Raw genomic sequence first — 14,464 nt, forward strand, 5'->3', positions numbered from 1 at the left:
TGATCTTGGAAAAACTCGTGCGTATGTTGATCTGAAGTTCAAGCATTATTTTGACAGTATTCTGGTCCACCTGTCGAACTACACCAAGAAATGTTGCTTATATCCATGATCATCCATACGTTAGATGCAAATGAGACCCTTGAGAGGTTTTGGAACCTGGAGTTCCATATCTAAGTTCAATTAGCGCCTTATTGTGCTTAGCGTATTGCACAAGGCATGACATCTCCTTTGTTGTTGACTTGTTGACAAGTGAAAAATTAGGCTTACATACTACCACTGAATTGGCATAAAAGATATTTTTCCGCTATCCTGAAGGAAATACGGTTTCGAGCTTATCCCTATGCATCCTGAATAGATTCAATCCCTTGATCTTTGGAATGATGTTTGGCTTGTTTGTTATGTTTACATAGGTTCCTTATCAAACTCCCACAAAGCATGTTCCTAAATGGTTATGTCTTTGCCTTTAGGGAGTACCGCAATATCTTGGAGGTCAACCTAATAGACCTTAATTGCAACGTCTTCGAATCGTACCAAGCTCACGCCATACTTGAGAGTTGTGGTAGAAAGCTCTCGTCGAGCACATTCAAAGCATATGTGGATTTTCATATATCCCTCGTTGAGTCTTAACAACAATCCATGAAGATTATGCCGCTTATATTGACCAAGCTATCTAAGATGCCAACACCAAGAGTATTACACCACCAAAGTTTTTCTTTATTAGCAGAGCATCAGAAGATTGAAGTCAAGCATATCCAATCCCAAGACAACCTTGTCGATCTTTACAAGAAGTCGATGTCGATGTATACCTGCCAGAAGCTTACCAAGGTATTGGATTGCGTGACTAAACGAGGTTTTGATGAGGCACTAATATCGGATTGGTCATACCCTTGTGTGTGTTTTTCTACTACTTGATGCATACTAGAGATGTCAAGTATCGACATTGCACTAACTCACCCTTTGTCTCTTTAGACTAGAGGTTTGTCCAACCGTGTTTACCTCAGCCAGATTTTGGTGAGACTATCTCCTTATATGCATCCCTACTTTGAGACTCATGTATACCTTAGCCAGATTTTGGTGTGTTACCTCAGCTAGTTTTTCTACTACTATCTTTTAATGATGAAAACATGATGCAAATACTTTTTAAGTTCTACACACTCAACAGAGAGTATGGTAACTAGTGTGATTGTGTAGACTTAAAATAGGAATTCTACATGATCTAGAAGATTCTTTCTATATACAACTTGTATTACTTGTAGGGCAAGTAAAACCCATAATAATTAGTATAAATAAAAGCACTAAACATGTCACTTAGTACTACGGTCTAGTGGTATTACTTTTCGCATATAAGTGATAGGTCTTAGGTTTTATTCTCGCCGAAGGCAGATTTGAATCACATTATTGCTAACATATTGTGAAGCTTAGCCCACTCCCGCACCCCCTTAGTATAGATAATATGCTTTGTTCAAAATAAAAAATAAATAAATAAATAAATAACACACTAAATATGAAGAATTATATACATAAAAGGGTAATGTTAGGAAGATCAAATTTTTAAACAAAATTTTGTAAATCAAATGATGTGATTATTGATGATTGAATTATTATTTAAGTATTGATTAATGTGCTTATTTCTTATTAGACCAACTCCAATGGTGGGCTAAAAGCCAAATTACCCCTCAAAATTTTCCCCCAAACCCACTCCAACCCAAGGGGAAAATTTGGGTTAAATGCTAAATGCTAAACCAAGGCCAAATTCCCCCCAAAATTTAGCCCAGAAATCGGAGTGGACTTCACCCAATATTTATCGGAATTTAAATTTTTTTAGATTAAAATGTTCATAAAATTAATTTACGATAGTCTACATATTTATTTAAAAAAAAAATTTAATTTAACAAAAAAATAGCCTAAGTTCATTATTTAATGATCCCGGGCTAAAATTTTAGGCTAGAACGGTTGGAGTAAAAAAACTGTTTCTGGGCTAAAAGCTAAATTTTCCGGGCTAAAACATTTGGCTTTTAGCCCAACCATTAGAGATGGTCTTAGAGACACATTATTTAATTTGTAAATTACATCAATTAATTTGTAAATTTATTTTAAAAATTAATCTACCTAACATTACCCTAAATAAAATTCCTCACTCCCTTCTCTCTTTTTCTTCTCTTTTATGGACCCTCTTTCTCTGCTCTCTCTCTCGTTTTACAACAATCACTTTTACCATTGTTTCATGATTCAATTATACAAATGGTTGCATTATTATTAGACTTTTGTCCTCGTATGGCACAACATGAAACATGTAAAGCCATATGGTATCGGGTATCGAACCATATGGTAGCACACCATAAGAATTTTAGGACGTGTTTATGAACCCATAATCGAAATAAAAATAAGAAATCTGATTCCGATTATGAATTATATTTGTGTTTACTAAAATTGGAATGAATTAAAAATGTGTGGAACCCACACAAAAAATGGAATTCAATTCCTGGCATTGGAGGAAGTGGACTCCCTCTATGGATGTGGTAATTGAATTCTGAGAGGGTGAGGGAATCGGGAATCGGGAATGCATTTGCTCTTCCTATTATGCCCTGTTATCAATATGCCGTTTAACCCAACAAATTAATCTCACGAGCTTGAATTCCGGTTCTGGTTGGGTGAGGGAATCGGAAAGTCGATAGGTTCACGAGATCTGCTAGTCGCATATGAGATCTCGTCCCTGAACATCGGATCGTTGTCATTCAGGAGGCGATGGATCAGCCACTTCGACACCTCGACATGCACCTGCAGAAGTAGCTCCGGGACGATGACGTCAACGTTAGTATCTCACGAGCAACTTCTCGCTTGCCAGCCTATCCTCCTGCGACATCGCTTTGACGATTGCACTCGAGGTCTAGGGCCAAATTGCTCGCGTGTCTGGTCTTGACGGCTCAGTGCTTTATGTTTTTGGGGTTTTTCTTCTGCGGGGAGGAAGATGAATGTGGCCAGGTTGTTTCTTTGGCTTTTAGCCTCTTACACAATTGTGGACATTTAACTCTTTAATTGAACTAAATAACTAAAAATAACTAGTTAAATGTTTTTAAAAATAAATATAGAATAAAATAAAACAAAAAGGGTATTTTAGTAATCATATTTATTCCGATTCAACTGAATTAGTAAACAACTTCTATGAATTCAGTTTCATTTCTATTCTGATTTTTGAACATTTAAGTAAACAACTTCAACATGAATCCTATTATAATTCCTCTTCATTTCAATTCCTCCTCAAGTCAATTCCTCCTCAATTCAATTCCTCATATCTTGATTACGGTTACGTAAACGAGCCATTACTGTAGTCAAGGGGGCAATGCTCGAACTCGGTTCTAGCATCTTCACTCCTTACCCCATTCGCTGTATGGTTTGTAGTTGGTCAGTTGTTGCTTGTCTCAGTGTAGGCTTCCTGTACTGTTGTGGCATCTTTGCCTTGGTAATGTTATTCCTAGTTTCCAAAAAAAAAAAAAAAAAAGGAAAGTCATTCAGTATTGAGTAATGTTAGGAAGACTAAATTCGGAGACAAAATTTACAAACTAAATGATATGTCACCAATAAAAATGAACATGTTTATCAATACTTAAATAATAAACTAATTATCAACTTCCATGTCCTTTAATTTTTAAATTTTATCTCCAAATTTCATCTTCGTTACATTACCCTTCAATATTTAGTTGGAGTCGAACTTTATGATGGCACACCAAAAGCATGTATTCCATTTATTCCCCATGTCAGCTACAAACAAAAATGATGAATATAGAATGGTATATTAAGTTCCGACCAAAGGCATTGAAATTCTAACGTTCCCCTCCCAAAAAATGGTTTGGAACAAAAGCTTTTAAATCTAGTCGGCTAAAGTAATGTATTACATTCTCCGCACTTAAGTTCGTATTGATACTATTCATAATTTAATAGAAGGAGCAAGTTAGAGGCTTCGTTTGACTTCTCAAAATGATACTATTCATGAAATCTAACCCTCTTAAATTTTGGTTATTCCACTGGTGAGGGGCTACGACGTCGTTTTACAGGTGCTCCTATAAAGCCCCATCCTCCTAGAAAGCCCCATCATAGGCCGGAGGTAATGAGCCTTTTCATGTAATTTCCTCTCGGCACTTCCTTCCCTCCTCTTTTCGATCAGTCGTCACTTGAGACACTTCCTTGGTTCCTCTGCCGTTCCTATCTACTCACTCCTCACCCATATCCAACGTTGGAAGACAAATCCATGGTAGTCACCCACCGCATCAAACGCTGTCGTCGTGCCTGCATGCTTTCATGCCATCGTTGCTTTCTCTCCGCCATCTATTTGCAAGCTCTGTGTAAATTTTTCTATTTGCTTATTTGTTTTTGTTTCGGGTTTTAATTTTTTATGGGAAAATAGGATATGGAGAATCGATATTCGGTGATATGGGAAATAATGGGTGAATCGGTGATATTGAGAATAATGAATATTTTTTTGTTTTTTGTTTTTTTAGTTTACTGGAAAAATGGGATGATTGAGTCCAAATCTCATGGTTTTTAACTTTTTTGTTTGTTTCCACAGAATATGTTTCAAGGCTTTTGAAGTAAATCAGCCAAAAATAACCCAAATTTCCAGATTTTTCTCCTTCATTTTCTTTCCATTTTTTTACCCAAAAAAAAAAAAAAAAAACGGAACCAAATTGAACCGTAATAAACTAAACTGAATCTTAATGAACTGAACCAAATTATATCAGTTTCTCTTTTAAAATTTGAGAAAATTGAACCGAACAGTAATTTCGGTTTGGTTTTCACTTTTTGGCAAAAAACCGAACCAGATGAAACCGAGCTCACACCCTAATTATTATGAGCAAAGTGATGGATTGCTCTAGTAGTTAAGTCTTCTTCTTATATAATTTAGAATAATAATTATCGCTTGTAATAAAATAAAAGACTATAAAGGCTAACTATAGCTGAATGGAATAAGTATATTAGCAGAATGAAACATGCAAATGTTCAGAAAATAAAAAAGGGAATAAAAGTTGACATTTGAAATTTTAAAGTTCAAACTTTGGGTATTTACTTGAGCTTGGGAGCCAAAAATGTGGAGTTGAAAACTTCAACTTTGGATTTCTAAGTGAACAGTCATATTGATGGATATTGGACTACTGCACCGACACTAGAGCCCAATCCCAGCCTGGCCCAGCCCATAATAACACGTAATGCACAATCTCAAAATTAGGGTTGGGCCATTGACAAGTCATAGCCACATATGCCTCTGATATAGGAGATGGAACATGTTCGTAGCCACAGTGGTTTTCCGATCTAATAATATATTGTCATATGTAAACTTTGGTGAGAGAATACCTTATGAGCCTGTTGGAGGAAACATAAAAAAAATTGCAAAAACATAATTGATTAAGAGTGGTTTGCAAGAAGGAAAAATGAGAGTGCCAATATTACTTTTGTTTTTTTTTTTTTTTTTTTTTTTTTTTTTCTCGCAACCCATGATTTGGTGTTAAAGTTGCAAAAACACTGGTATGGTAATGAGACCCTGACCATAATTATAAAGTTTGTAGAGAAATAAAGTATATAGGGAATTTTTTTGAAATGTCATATGAACTTGTACACATTTTTCAATTTGTCATATAAATTAAAATTTTAAGCAATTTGTCATACCCACTTTCCAAAATCATCAATTTGTCATTTTATCCTGACTCTGTTAAGTTTACCATCCAAAATAAGTCATGTGCGTGGCACATGACTTGTGTTCAGGGTTATTTCTGTCATTTTAACACCCCACTTCCTTCTATTAAGTTGCATTCGATCAAAACAATTCTAGGGTTTCTAAAGCCACAATTCTAGGGCTTCTGTCATTTAGACATTTTGTTAATGTCATTTTTTTTATTAATGAAAACAATGTTGTGAACTTAAAGCAATCTTTCCTCAATATTTGGTGTTTTTGATTTTCAACATAATCAAGCAATTCAACAATATTTTTGATATGGTAGCAATGAAATGATCATGCATTGCATTCTTGTATGGTTGCTCAAAATATGCTAAGATACACGAGTGGGTGTGTTCAGTTAGTATGTCATGAAATTGAATTTTATACGGGCTCTGTTATATGAGAAACGGGTTGAGGTTTGATGCAAGAATTGGAGTTGTAGATGCATATATATTGCTCGAACACAACAATATGCATGAATACCAGCGAACACAAAATTTAAGGGATTTACTAAAGAAAAATAAAGAACTTGTAAAAAGATCTTAAAATAACAGAATAGCCATGAACACAAGTCATGTGCCTTGCAAATGACTTATTTTGGATAGAAAACTTAACAGAGTTAGAATAAGATGAAAAATTGATGATTTCGGAAAGCTGATATGACAAATTGCTTAAAATTTTAGTTTAAATGACAAATTGAAAAATGTGTACAAATTTATATACATTTCAAAAAATTTCCCATAAATATATACCAAAACATAGCTACCTCCCTTTGGTTTAGATTAATTCTGTCAATTATCTCTTCGAATTAATCGACAATCTTAAGTATGATTAAAAAAGGAATGCATTTAAGTACATGAAAACCAGCTTTTCTCAAAAGTGCTGTTGGGGTGAAGCACTACATATGGCTTATGCGTTTAGTAGTTATAGAATTAGAAGTGATTAGCTATGACAACTTTTCTTGATGTAGCAAGATGATCAGAACGCTCTTCCATAGTCACTTTCTGAGTAATTGACACAGGAACCAAGCAAAGGCCTTTGCTTCTGAGATCAAGCACCTGCCCACGCCCAGATTCCTGTTGAATATTTCAAATTTTGTGAGATAAACTTTCTAAAAATTAAAATATCATGAAAATTACATTTAAATAGAATAAGTTACAAGCTTTTAATCAAAACTAAAATTGAGAGACACTAAACGGATAATTAAAAAGTTGTATCTAAACTGCAATTTAGTGCATCTTTATGTTGACGACCTATAGTGCCCTTCAGGTTTCGTTTTTTATTAAAAATTTGTGACTGGTTCCATTTGTTTATGCATCCCAACTACCTTTTATATATATATATATATATATATATATATATATATATATATATATGTCTATAAATTAATTTCAAGTGCCTGCCGACCTGTGGGTGAAGAGCTGCAGCATTCTTGTATGAACTACTAAGCATCCTTTCCAGATTCTGCTACAAAAATTGAAAACAAAAACAAAAACCCAAGAAGCAAATTAGCAACTAAAATCTATCTGCAGCATATGAAAGTGAAGATATTAATTATAACTTTATTACCATAATTACTTTACCAAATGTATACTTAATACCTGAATTTGTTCTTGGAGGAGCATGATATATATGGAAGCCTCTTGAAGAACTGAGGCAGTGTCAGTCTGCAATATACATACAAGTTTAAAACCCTAATTGTAATTAATTTGCAGATAATTACATTTTTTTCTATTAATGGGAAACCAGATATGAGATTTTAATGTTGTCCAACTGCTAATTACCTTGCCATAGGGGGAAACCAATTTTTGGAGAGCTGTGATTTTGTCACTAAGCTTTTGGCTTCTTCTCACTGGCAGATGATGCAACTTCTAGCAAAAAAATACAGCAAAAGCTCAACAACAAATCCACAGCTTAATTAAGTGTTAATTGACAAATTAACTTCATAATATATAACTGGATTAATTAGGATACCTTATTGTTTTGTTGCTCCATTGAGTTTTCTTGATGCCACTGTTGTTGAGAATTACCGTTTGTCATCTTGTTTCTCTTATTGTTGTATAAGTCGTTTAGAGCCGTCGTGTCACCAACCAGACGACTAAGGTCATCAACCTCAATTGGACGTTTCCTTGCATTTTGAATGGCCTGGCAATCCTTCAAGTAGGAAAAAAAAGGAGAGAAGAAAATTAAGATTTGAAGCATGGTTAAATCAAATAAAATTTCCACCTAGACAGGATTCACATAAAATGGAATTATCTCCGCTCCATTTATTTACCTATGTAATTCTTCAATTTTTAGTAAAGTTTGATACACTCAAGTTCGATCATTTTTTAGATATGTGATTCAGATTTATAGTCTCACAAAATCAAGTATAATATATTGTCTCATGACATATATTGTGTATTTTTTTTCTTCATATTGTGACTTTTAATTTGTGTGAGACCAATTATTGGATAAAAATCAACAATTAAAGACCACATGAATGATTGTCGCTAGCAGTGTTCAAGTTATTCACTTGGTTTGAAGTGAAGGACTAGTGATATTGAAATTGGGCAAATTCTTGTTAATTGTTGATTAGGATCTTAGCTACCGGCTAATTAAGAAGATCATTGGATCAACATACTACTTGAAATTGGGGAGCTGAAATCTTCTTGTCCAGCAACATTGACTGCCCGGCAATGTCATCATATCTGAATGCACCCGATGGATAGTTAACTGCAATCGAGCAAGGTAATTACTATTAATTAACCCAGTTCTTGTGTGAATTATTAGAGTTCACTAAATTACAAAAATCTTGATGAGGAGCAGGTGGAAAAAGACAAAAAAAAAGGTAAATATTAGGCAGAAATTAGAAAAGTTGTTCCTGAAAATTGAAACAGATGGAAAGGGAAATGCACCAAACCTGCAGATTGATAGGTAATGAGGGATGATGACTGCTGCAGGGGAAGAGAAAAGTCTCCGGCGCTCATGTTATTCTGGTTGTCACTTTCGAATGCCTTGGACCCCATGCAAAACCCACTGCCACCACAACAGGAGAGGACAATACATTATTTGGATAATTAAACAATATGTGATTAATGAATAATTAATACCAATAATCAACATGGAAAATCTAATTAGTTTTGCTAGAGGATCAGCAATGATTATGGTGAGGTCAACATAAATCTAATTCGCTTACAGCAGTGGACAGTCTTTCTTTAAGTTCTTGAGATTAATTATATTTGATAAATATGAAGAGAAATTGATGAGTAATCTAATTGTTAGAGGTTTTCTTAGAATTAATAATTATAAGATGTTAAAAATAAGGAGATTAATTTCCACAAATGAAAAATGTTGGGATAAAAGCTTAAAAAGGGAAAGAGCGCTTACAATTTTCTGTTCATGTTCAATTGTGCATCCCAATTTGTCATCTGAATATCAATATTGTTTCCTGAAGAAATTGAGGAATAATTGATATAATCATTGAATATCAACTAAGTGTACTTATGCTCAAAGTAAACAAAATTAACAGTATACTGATTAAGATTTGTGATGATGATTACCAAAGTTGAAAAGATGGGAGGGTAGAGATGGAAGAAGATCAGCGTTTCTCATTTGAGCCCAACAAAATCCAATTCTACAGAGAGTTGGCCTTCTGTTGATGTTTGCAGACTGTAGAATTTTTCTCAAAGTTCCTATATATGAACTTCTGAGCCCAGAAACTGAAACACACATAAAAGAAAACAAGGTTTTTAAGGTGTGATTTTATTGAGAGCACAATGCATGCATGTATTGATAATGTTAATCACATTCCACCTCTACGTTTAATTGCTTAAGCAAACTCAAATCAAAAGTTGTCCAAGAAAGGATTTGATTCAAAGAAACAATTTAAGCCCAAAAATGGAAAAAAAAGTTTCGACTTGAAAGTTTTAAATTTTCACTTTGGTATCCAAAATGAATCAAGCAGAACCCGCAAAAGTGAAAACTGAAATGACAATCCTAGAAACCCAAGATTACTCGGAACGGCAGATTCTTATATACATGTCACCAGGGATATATCTCCTAATATAGCGCTCATCATGCAACCTAAGGTGATGAGTACTACACTCACAAGGGATTGTACTCCCGGTGACGCACATAGTATTTTGCACTGTGAAGACATGAATAGAAACTGATTTATTTCCTCACCTCCGATCTCTCGAAATGAAAAGAGCTAGCCCTGTTGAGCTGAGAAAGTTTCCCAGATGATTTTGTAGTGAAAAAGGTGTGACCTTGAAACTCCCTTTGAGTGCAGCAACGGTTCTTTTCCTTTTGAAGAAAAATGTAGTGAGAAGAAGGTTATATATAATTAGTAACCGCAGTATGAATCGTGATCGTGAAAGGAATATGAAACGTCCAGGTGACTCAGAGCCTTCAAATTATACATGGGAAAGGATGATCCCTTTCACCTAATCATCCTCATCAAACAATCTGGATTTTTGAAATTTGATCTAACGGTTAAAAGTATAGGCTCACTTTAAAAGTTATAATAACTTTAGCTATTTGATCAAATTTTAAGAACCCAAATTATTTGATAAGGAAAATTAGGTAGAAGAAATCCGAAAATGATTCATTTGCTTATACATGTATATATGGGCCGGGGCGGCTCTTTCTCTCTTTTACTAGCAAGTTGTCTGTTTGCTTTCGCCTTCACTTAATTTGACTTGATTTGTATTAATAAATTATTTGAGTCGAAAATGACTGGTTACTTTCCTACTTGATGCAGCTGCATAGTCAAAGCTAAATAAGATGATGAAAATTTTGATAAATGACTCACATTTTGATTCAGTTTCTTTTCTGTTGCAAACTCTATATTGCACATAGTTAGAGCTTATTTGGATCTGTTTTTAAAATAACCGAAAACGTTTTTGGTAAAAATGTTTTTAGAACCAATTTTTAATAAACATGTAAGGAAATCTTGGAAAAACACTTAAAGTGCTTTATAGAAAAAGCACATAACTGGTGCTTCTTGCAGAAAGCACTTTAAGTGTTTTTGGATCCAAAAACTTTTTATCGAAAAGCGCTTTCAATCATTTTGAGCTCTTATACTCATACATCTTTCTAGCTTTTTTAGTCTGGACCAAACTTAGTATTCACTGGAAACTTCAACCGTTGAATCTTCAATCACTGAATTATTGGATGCACATCTATTTGTTTATTCATTTGATTCATGCTATAGGCCAATTCATTCTAGAATTTTCAATACCATATGGTTGCAAGTACCTAAACACAATATATCCACATCGTAGGAACTTTCATGCTATAACTGATGGGTATATACTTTCATGGTACTTGCAATCATAGTTGAATGGTTCACCACTAAATTACTAATAATATCGATGCCTTTTAAAATGATCGAAAGTGTTTTTTGTGAAAATATTTTTAGAATCAATTTTTAATAAACATGTAAGGAAATCCTGGAAAAACACTTAAAGTGCTTTATGGAAAAGCCACATAACCGGTGCTTCTTGCAGAAAGCACTTTAAGTGCTTTTGGATCCAAAAACTTTTTTCTCGAAAAGCGCTTTCAGTCATTTTGAGCTCTTATACTCGTATATCTTTCTAGTTTTTTTAGTCTGGACCAAACTTAGTATTCATTGGAAACTTCAGCCGTTGAATCTTCAATCATTGAATTATTGGATGCACATCTATTTGTTTATTCATTTGATTCATGCTATAGGCCAATTAATTCTAGAATTTTCAATACCATATGATTGCAGGTACCTAAACACAATATATACACATCGTAGGAACTTTCATGCTATAACTGATGGGTATATACTTTCATGGTACCTGCAATCATAGTTGAATGGTTCACCACTAAATTACTAATAATATCGATGCCTTTTAAAATGACCGAAAGCGTTTTTTGTGAAAATGTTTTTAGAACCAATTTTTAATAAACATGTAAGTAAATCCTGAAAAAACACTTAAAGTGCTTTATGGAAAAGCCACATAACTGGTGCTTCTTGCAGAAAGCACTTTAAGTGCTTTTGGATCCAAAAACCTTTTCTCTAAAAACGCTTTCAGTCATTTTGAGCTCTTATGCTCGTATATCTTTCTGGATTTTTTAGTCTGGACCAAACTTAGTATTCACTGGAAACTTCAGCCGTTGAATCTTCAATCACTGAATTATTGGATGCACATCTATTTGTTTATTTATTTGACTCATGCTATAGGCCAATTCATTCTAGAATTTTCAATACTATATGATTGCATGTACCTAAACACAATATATACACATCGCATGAACTTTTATGCTATAACTGATGGGTATATACTTTCATGGTATCTGCAATTATAGTTGAATGGTTCACCACTAAATTACTAATAACATCGATGCCTTTTGAAAAAAAAAAAAAAAAAAAAACTCTGTAAGTTGTTGACAAATCGTTAGCGTCTTTTGTTGTACAATAAATGTTATCATAGACGCTCTAATGTTCAGTTTTGATGAAACTGCAAAATGAGGGATATATTGAGAATTTGAGAGGATAACAATTTCGGATCACTTACTGAAACTGATATGAGTCTAAAATTAGGTCATTGCTCTATTTTTGACATTTGGGAGTTTATTTTCATAGTCTTTCACGTGACTATATAAATGGATTTTTTAGAAGCTTTTTCTAATTTTGACAATAGCTAGGGAAACTGGGTAATTAATAATACAAAATTGGAACTATTTTTTCTTTTGTTTGTTTCTTTTATACTGAATTTCTGGGTGCTATTAACTGCTAGGCAGATAAGGGATGGAATTGCTACTTTAATTAGTACTCTATTGAGTTTATTGTTTGAGCTAGTATATTACTTATGAGCGAAAACAAAATAACATCTTAATTGAGACATCATGAATAAGCCAATGCTAATCAATCTGAAGGTTCGGGTACCTTCTTTTGGTATTGCATATCAGTATTAGAATTTGAAGATGTGCTCAGGAAATACAAAAATTCCAAGCTATTGAAAAATGAAAGGCATTCTACTTTTTGTTTTTTGGAATAGCATTATAGTGTGACGGTAGGCCTTGTTTGGCATGCCGTATTACACACTGAATAATACTATTTTAATATGAATAGGTGTTTGGCGGTTTATATTATAATATTTTTCTTTCTAGACAGAAACTTAGTTTTCATTACCAAAATATTAAATTGGCCTAGTAATTTTGTTTTGAAACTTTTTCCAAGTGCATATCAAATGTGTTGTCTTACAATATCTAATTATGGATTCTATATCTTCACTAGATATGGAATGAGAATCTTCTCCAGATCCTCTTTGTAACGATCTCAAAGATTCTCAAATCGTATTCGTTCATTATACATCGTATGGTCAATTTTTGTTACGTGCTGTTCATACAATTTTAAATAAAAAAATTAAAAAAAATTTCTGACTGTACGATGTACGATGAACGGACACGATTTGAAGATTTCCAGGATCCTCACAAAGAGTATTCGAAGAGAATACTCTCGAATGAAAGAAAGATTGTGGCATGCCTTGGATGATGCAATGAAAAAAGCCTTCGTACTCATGTTATTTGGACAAAGTAACCATGATTGAACTTGGACAACATTATTTTATTTTGTTAAAAAGGAGAAACAATAGATTTTGTTTACTTGGATGAAGTAACCACAGAATGAGGACATTCTTGCTTGCAATAATATATTTTGTGAACTTGGCATGTGGTTGGATTAATCTGATTATGGTTGTGGTTTTTTTTTTTGTGAACATTAATTATTTTATTGGGAAATGGGCGGTGCTATCCACACACTTTTTCAATTTTTGACCGTTGAATTGAATGAATTAAAGAATATCAAATGACAACAATTAACAAGGACATGTCAAATGTAAAAAGAATGTGTGGATAATACTACCTTGAGAAATATTGATGTATGGAGTTCACTTTTTTTATTGTTATTGTTCGTGTGTGTTGTTTAAGATGGGTATAATTCCGATAAAAGAGTCATCAAACATATAAGGTTCTGTCAAAAAGTTTTTCCTTTTTTTCCTTTTCATTTTATCACCAATTTCTCTCTTAAAAATAAACATTATTTGTCATAAAAAATAAAAATAGTACGAAATCTTCTTATCTGGTACAATACTAAACAAAGTATTAAATAGTCAGTTTTCAGTCTAATATTGCACTAAATGACTGATTACATTAGTCAGTACTATCTGATGCACAAATTAGTCCATCTGATTTAAAATAGTCAGTACAGTCCGACATACTAAGCGAGACCTAATGTTATCTATCAATTTGTTAGTGTGACGGTCACACTGTCACTGTCACGTATAATGTTATTAATCTATGTACTATAATACCCGCAATAGATGACATATCACCATTTTCTCCCTTCCTATAACATATACCATCACTTTGTTATTAGTGTGTTAGAGCTTTTTAAACCACAATTATGAAAATATTTGTTGCCCTCCACCAAATTTGTTAAAAGAATAAGACTTTATATTAATTTGTCTTTCTGTGCTTGGTCTTATTAACTTGATTCCACTTGTGCCATGCCTCATTAACAAAAGCTTAATTTTGACCTCTTCCCAAAATGGGGTTGAAGGTTATTTGGCCAATGTCCATAAGCATGCAAACTAATGTACTTGCAGAAATGCAAATTTAACTAATAATTATGATCACCATCTCTCTTTTTTTCTTTGCAATTGTTATTGTGTAGTTCTTGTTTTTTCTTGCCAAAAAATTGCTTAGTTCTTGTTTGGTTGGTCATTCTTCGACCGTCCTTGG

General features: G+C 33.5%; 1 protein-coding gene across 6 annotated transcripts; it reads right to left on the minus strand.

The window, feature by feature from the left end:
* Nucleotides 1–6,456: 6,456 nt before the first annotated feature.
* Nucleotides 6,457–10,191, minus strand: LOC137733898 (uncharacterized). Of its 6 annotated transcripts, none has more exons than XM_088696629.1 (10): nucleotides 9,875–10,191; nucleotides 9,250–9,408; nucleotides 9,077–9,137; nucleotides 8,610–8,725; nucleotides 8,331–8,422; nucleotides 7,682–7,861; nucleotides 7,492–7,575; nucleotides 7,309–7,374; nucleotides 7,115–7,171; nucleotides 6,457–6,783 (listed from the first exon to the last, which is right to left on the minus strand). In XM_088696629.1, the coding sequence occupies exons 2-10, from the start codon at nucleotides 9,299–9,301 to the stop codon at nucleotides 6,640–6,642; spliced, it is 852 nt and encodes a 283-aa protein (XP_088552755.1). In that variant the 5' UTR covers nucleotides 9,302–9,408; nucleotides 9,875–10,191; the 3' UTR covers nucleotides 6,457–6,639. The 6 variants fall into 6 exon arrangements, with proteins under 6 accessions (XP_088552755.1, XP_088552754.1, XP_068329216.1 ...); XM_088696628.1 differs by having other exon boundaries at nucleotides 7,115–7,174; nucleotides 8,334–8,422; nucleotides 9,875–10,189; XM_068473115.2 differs by having other exon boundaries at nucleotides 7,492–7,578; nucleotides 9,875–10,189.
* Nucleotides 10,192–14,464: the final 4,273 nt, after the last annotated feature.

The sequence above is a fragment of the Pyrus communis genome, chromosome 7 (genome assembly GCF_041283825.1).
Source record: "Pyrus communis isolate YQ-2024b chromosome 7, ASM4128382v1, whole genome shotgun sequence".
NCBI lineage: Eukaryota > Viridiplantae > Streptophyta > Magnoliopsida > Rosales > Rosaceae > Pyrus > Pyrus communis.

Coding starts and splice junctions, on each gene's coding strand:
- LOC137733898 (XM_068473112.2), bottom strand. CDS start 9,301: ATGAGAAACGCTGATCTTCTTCCATCTCTACCCTCCCATCTTTTCAAC. Junction 9,138..9,249: donor CTCCCATCTTTTCAACTTTG/GTAATCATCATC, acceptor CAATTTCTTCAG/GAAACAATATTGATATTCAG. Junction 7,175..7,308: donor TCCTCCAAGAACAAATTCAG/GTATTAAGTATA, acceptor CAATTTTTGTAG/CAGAATCTGGAAAGGATGCT.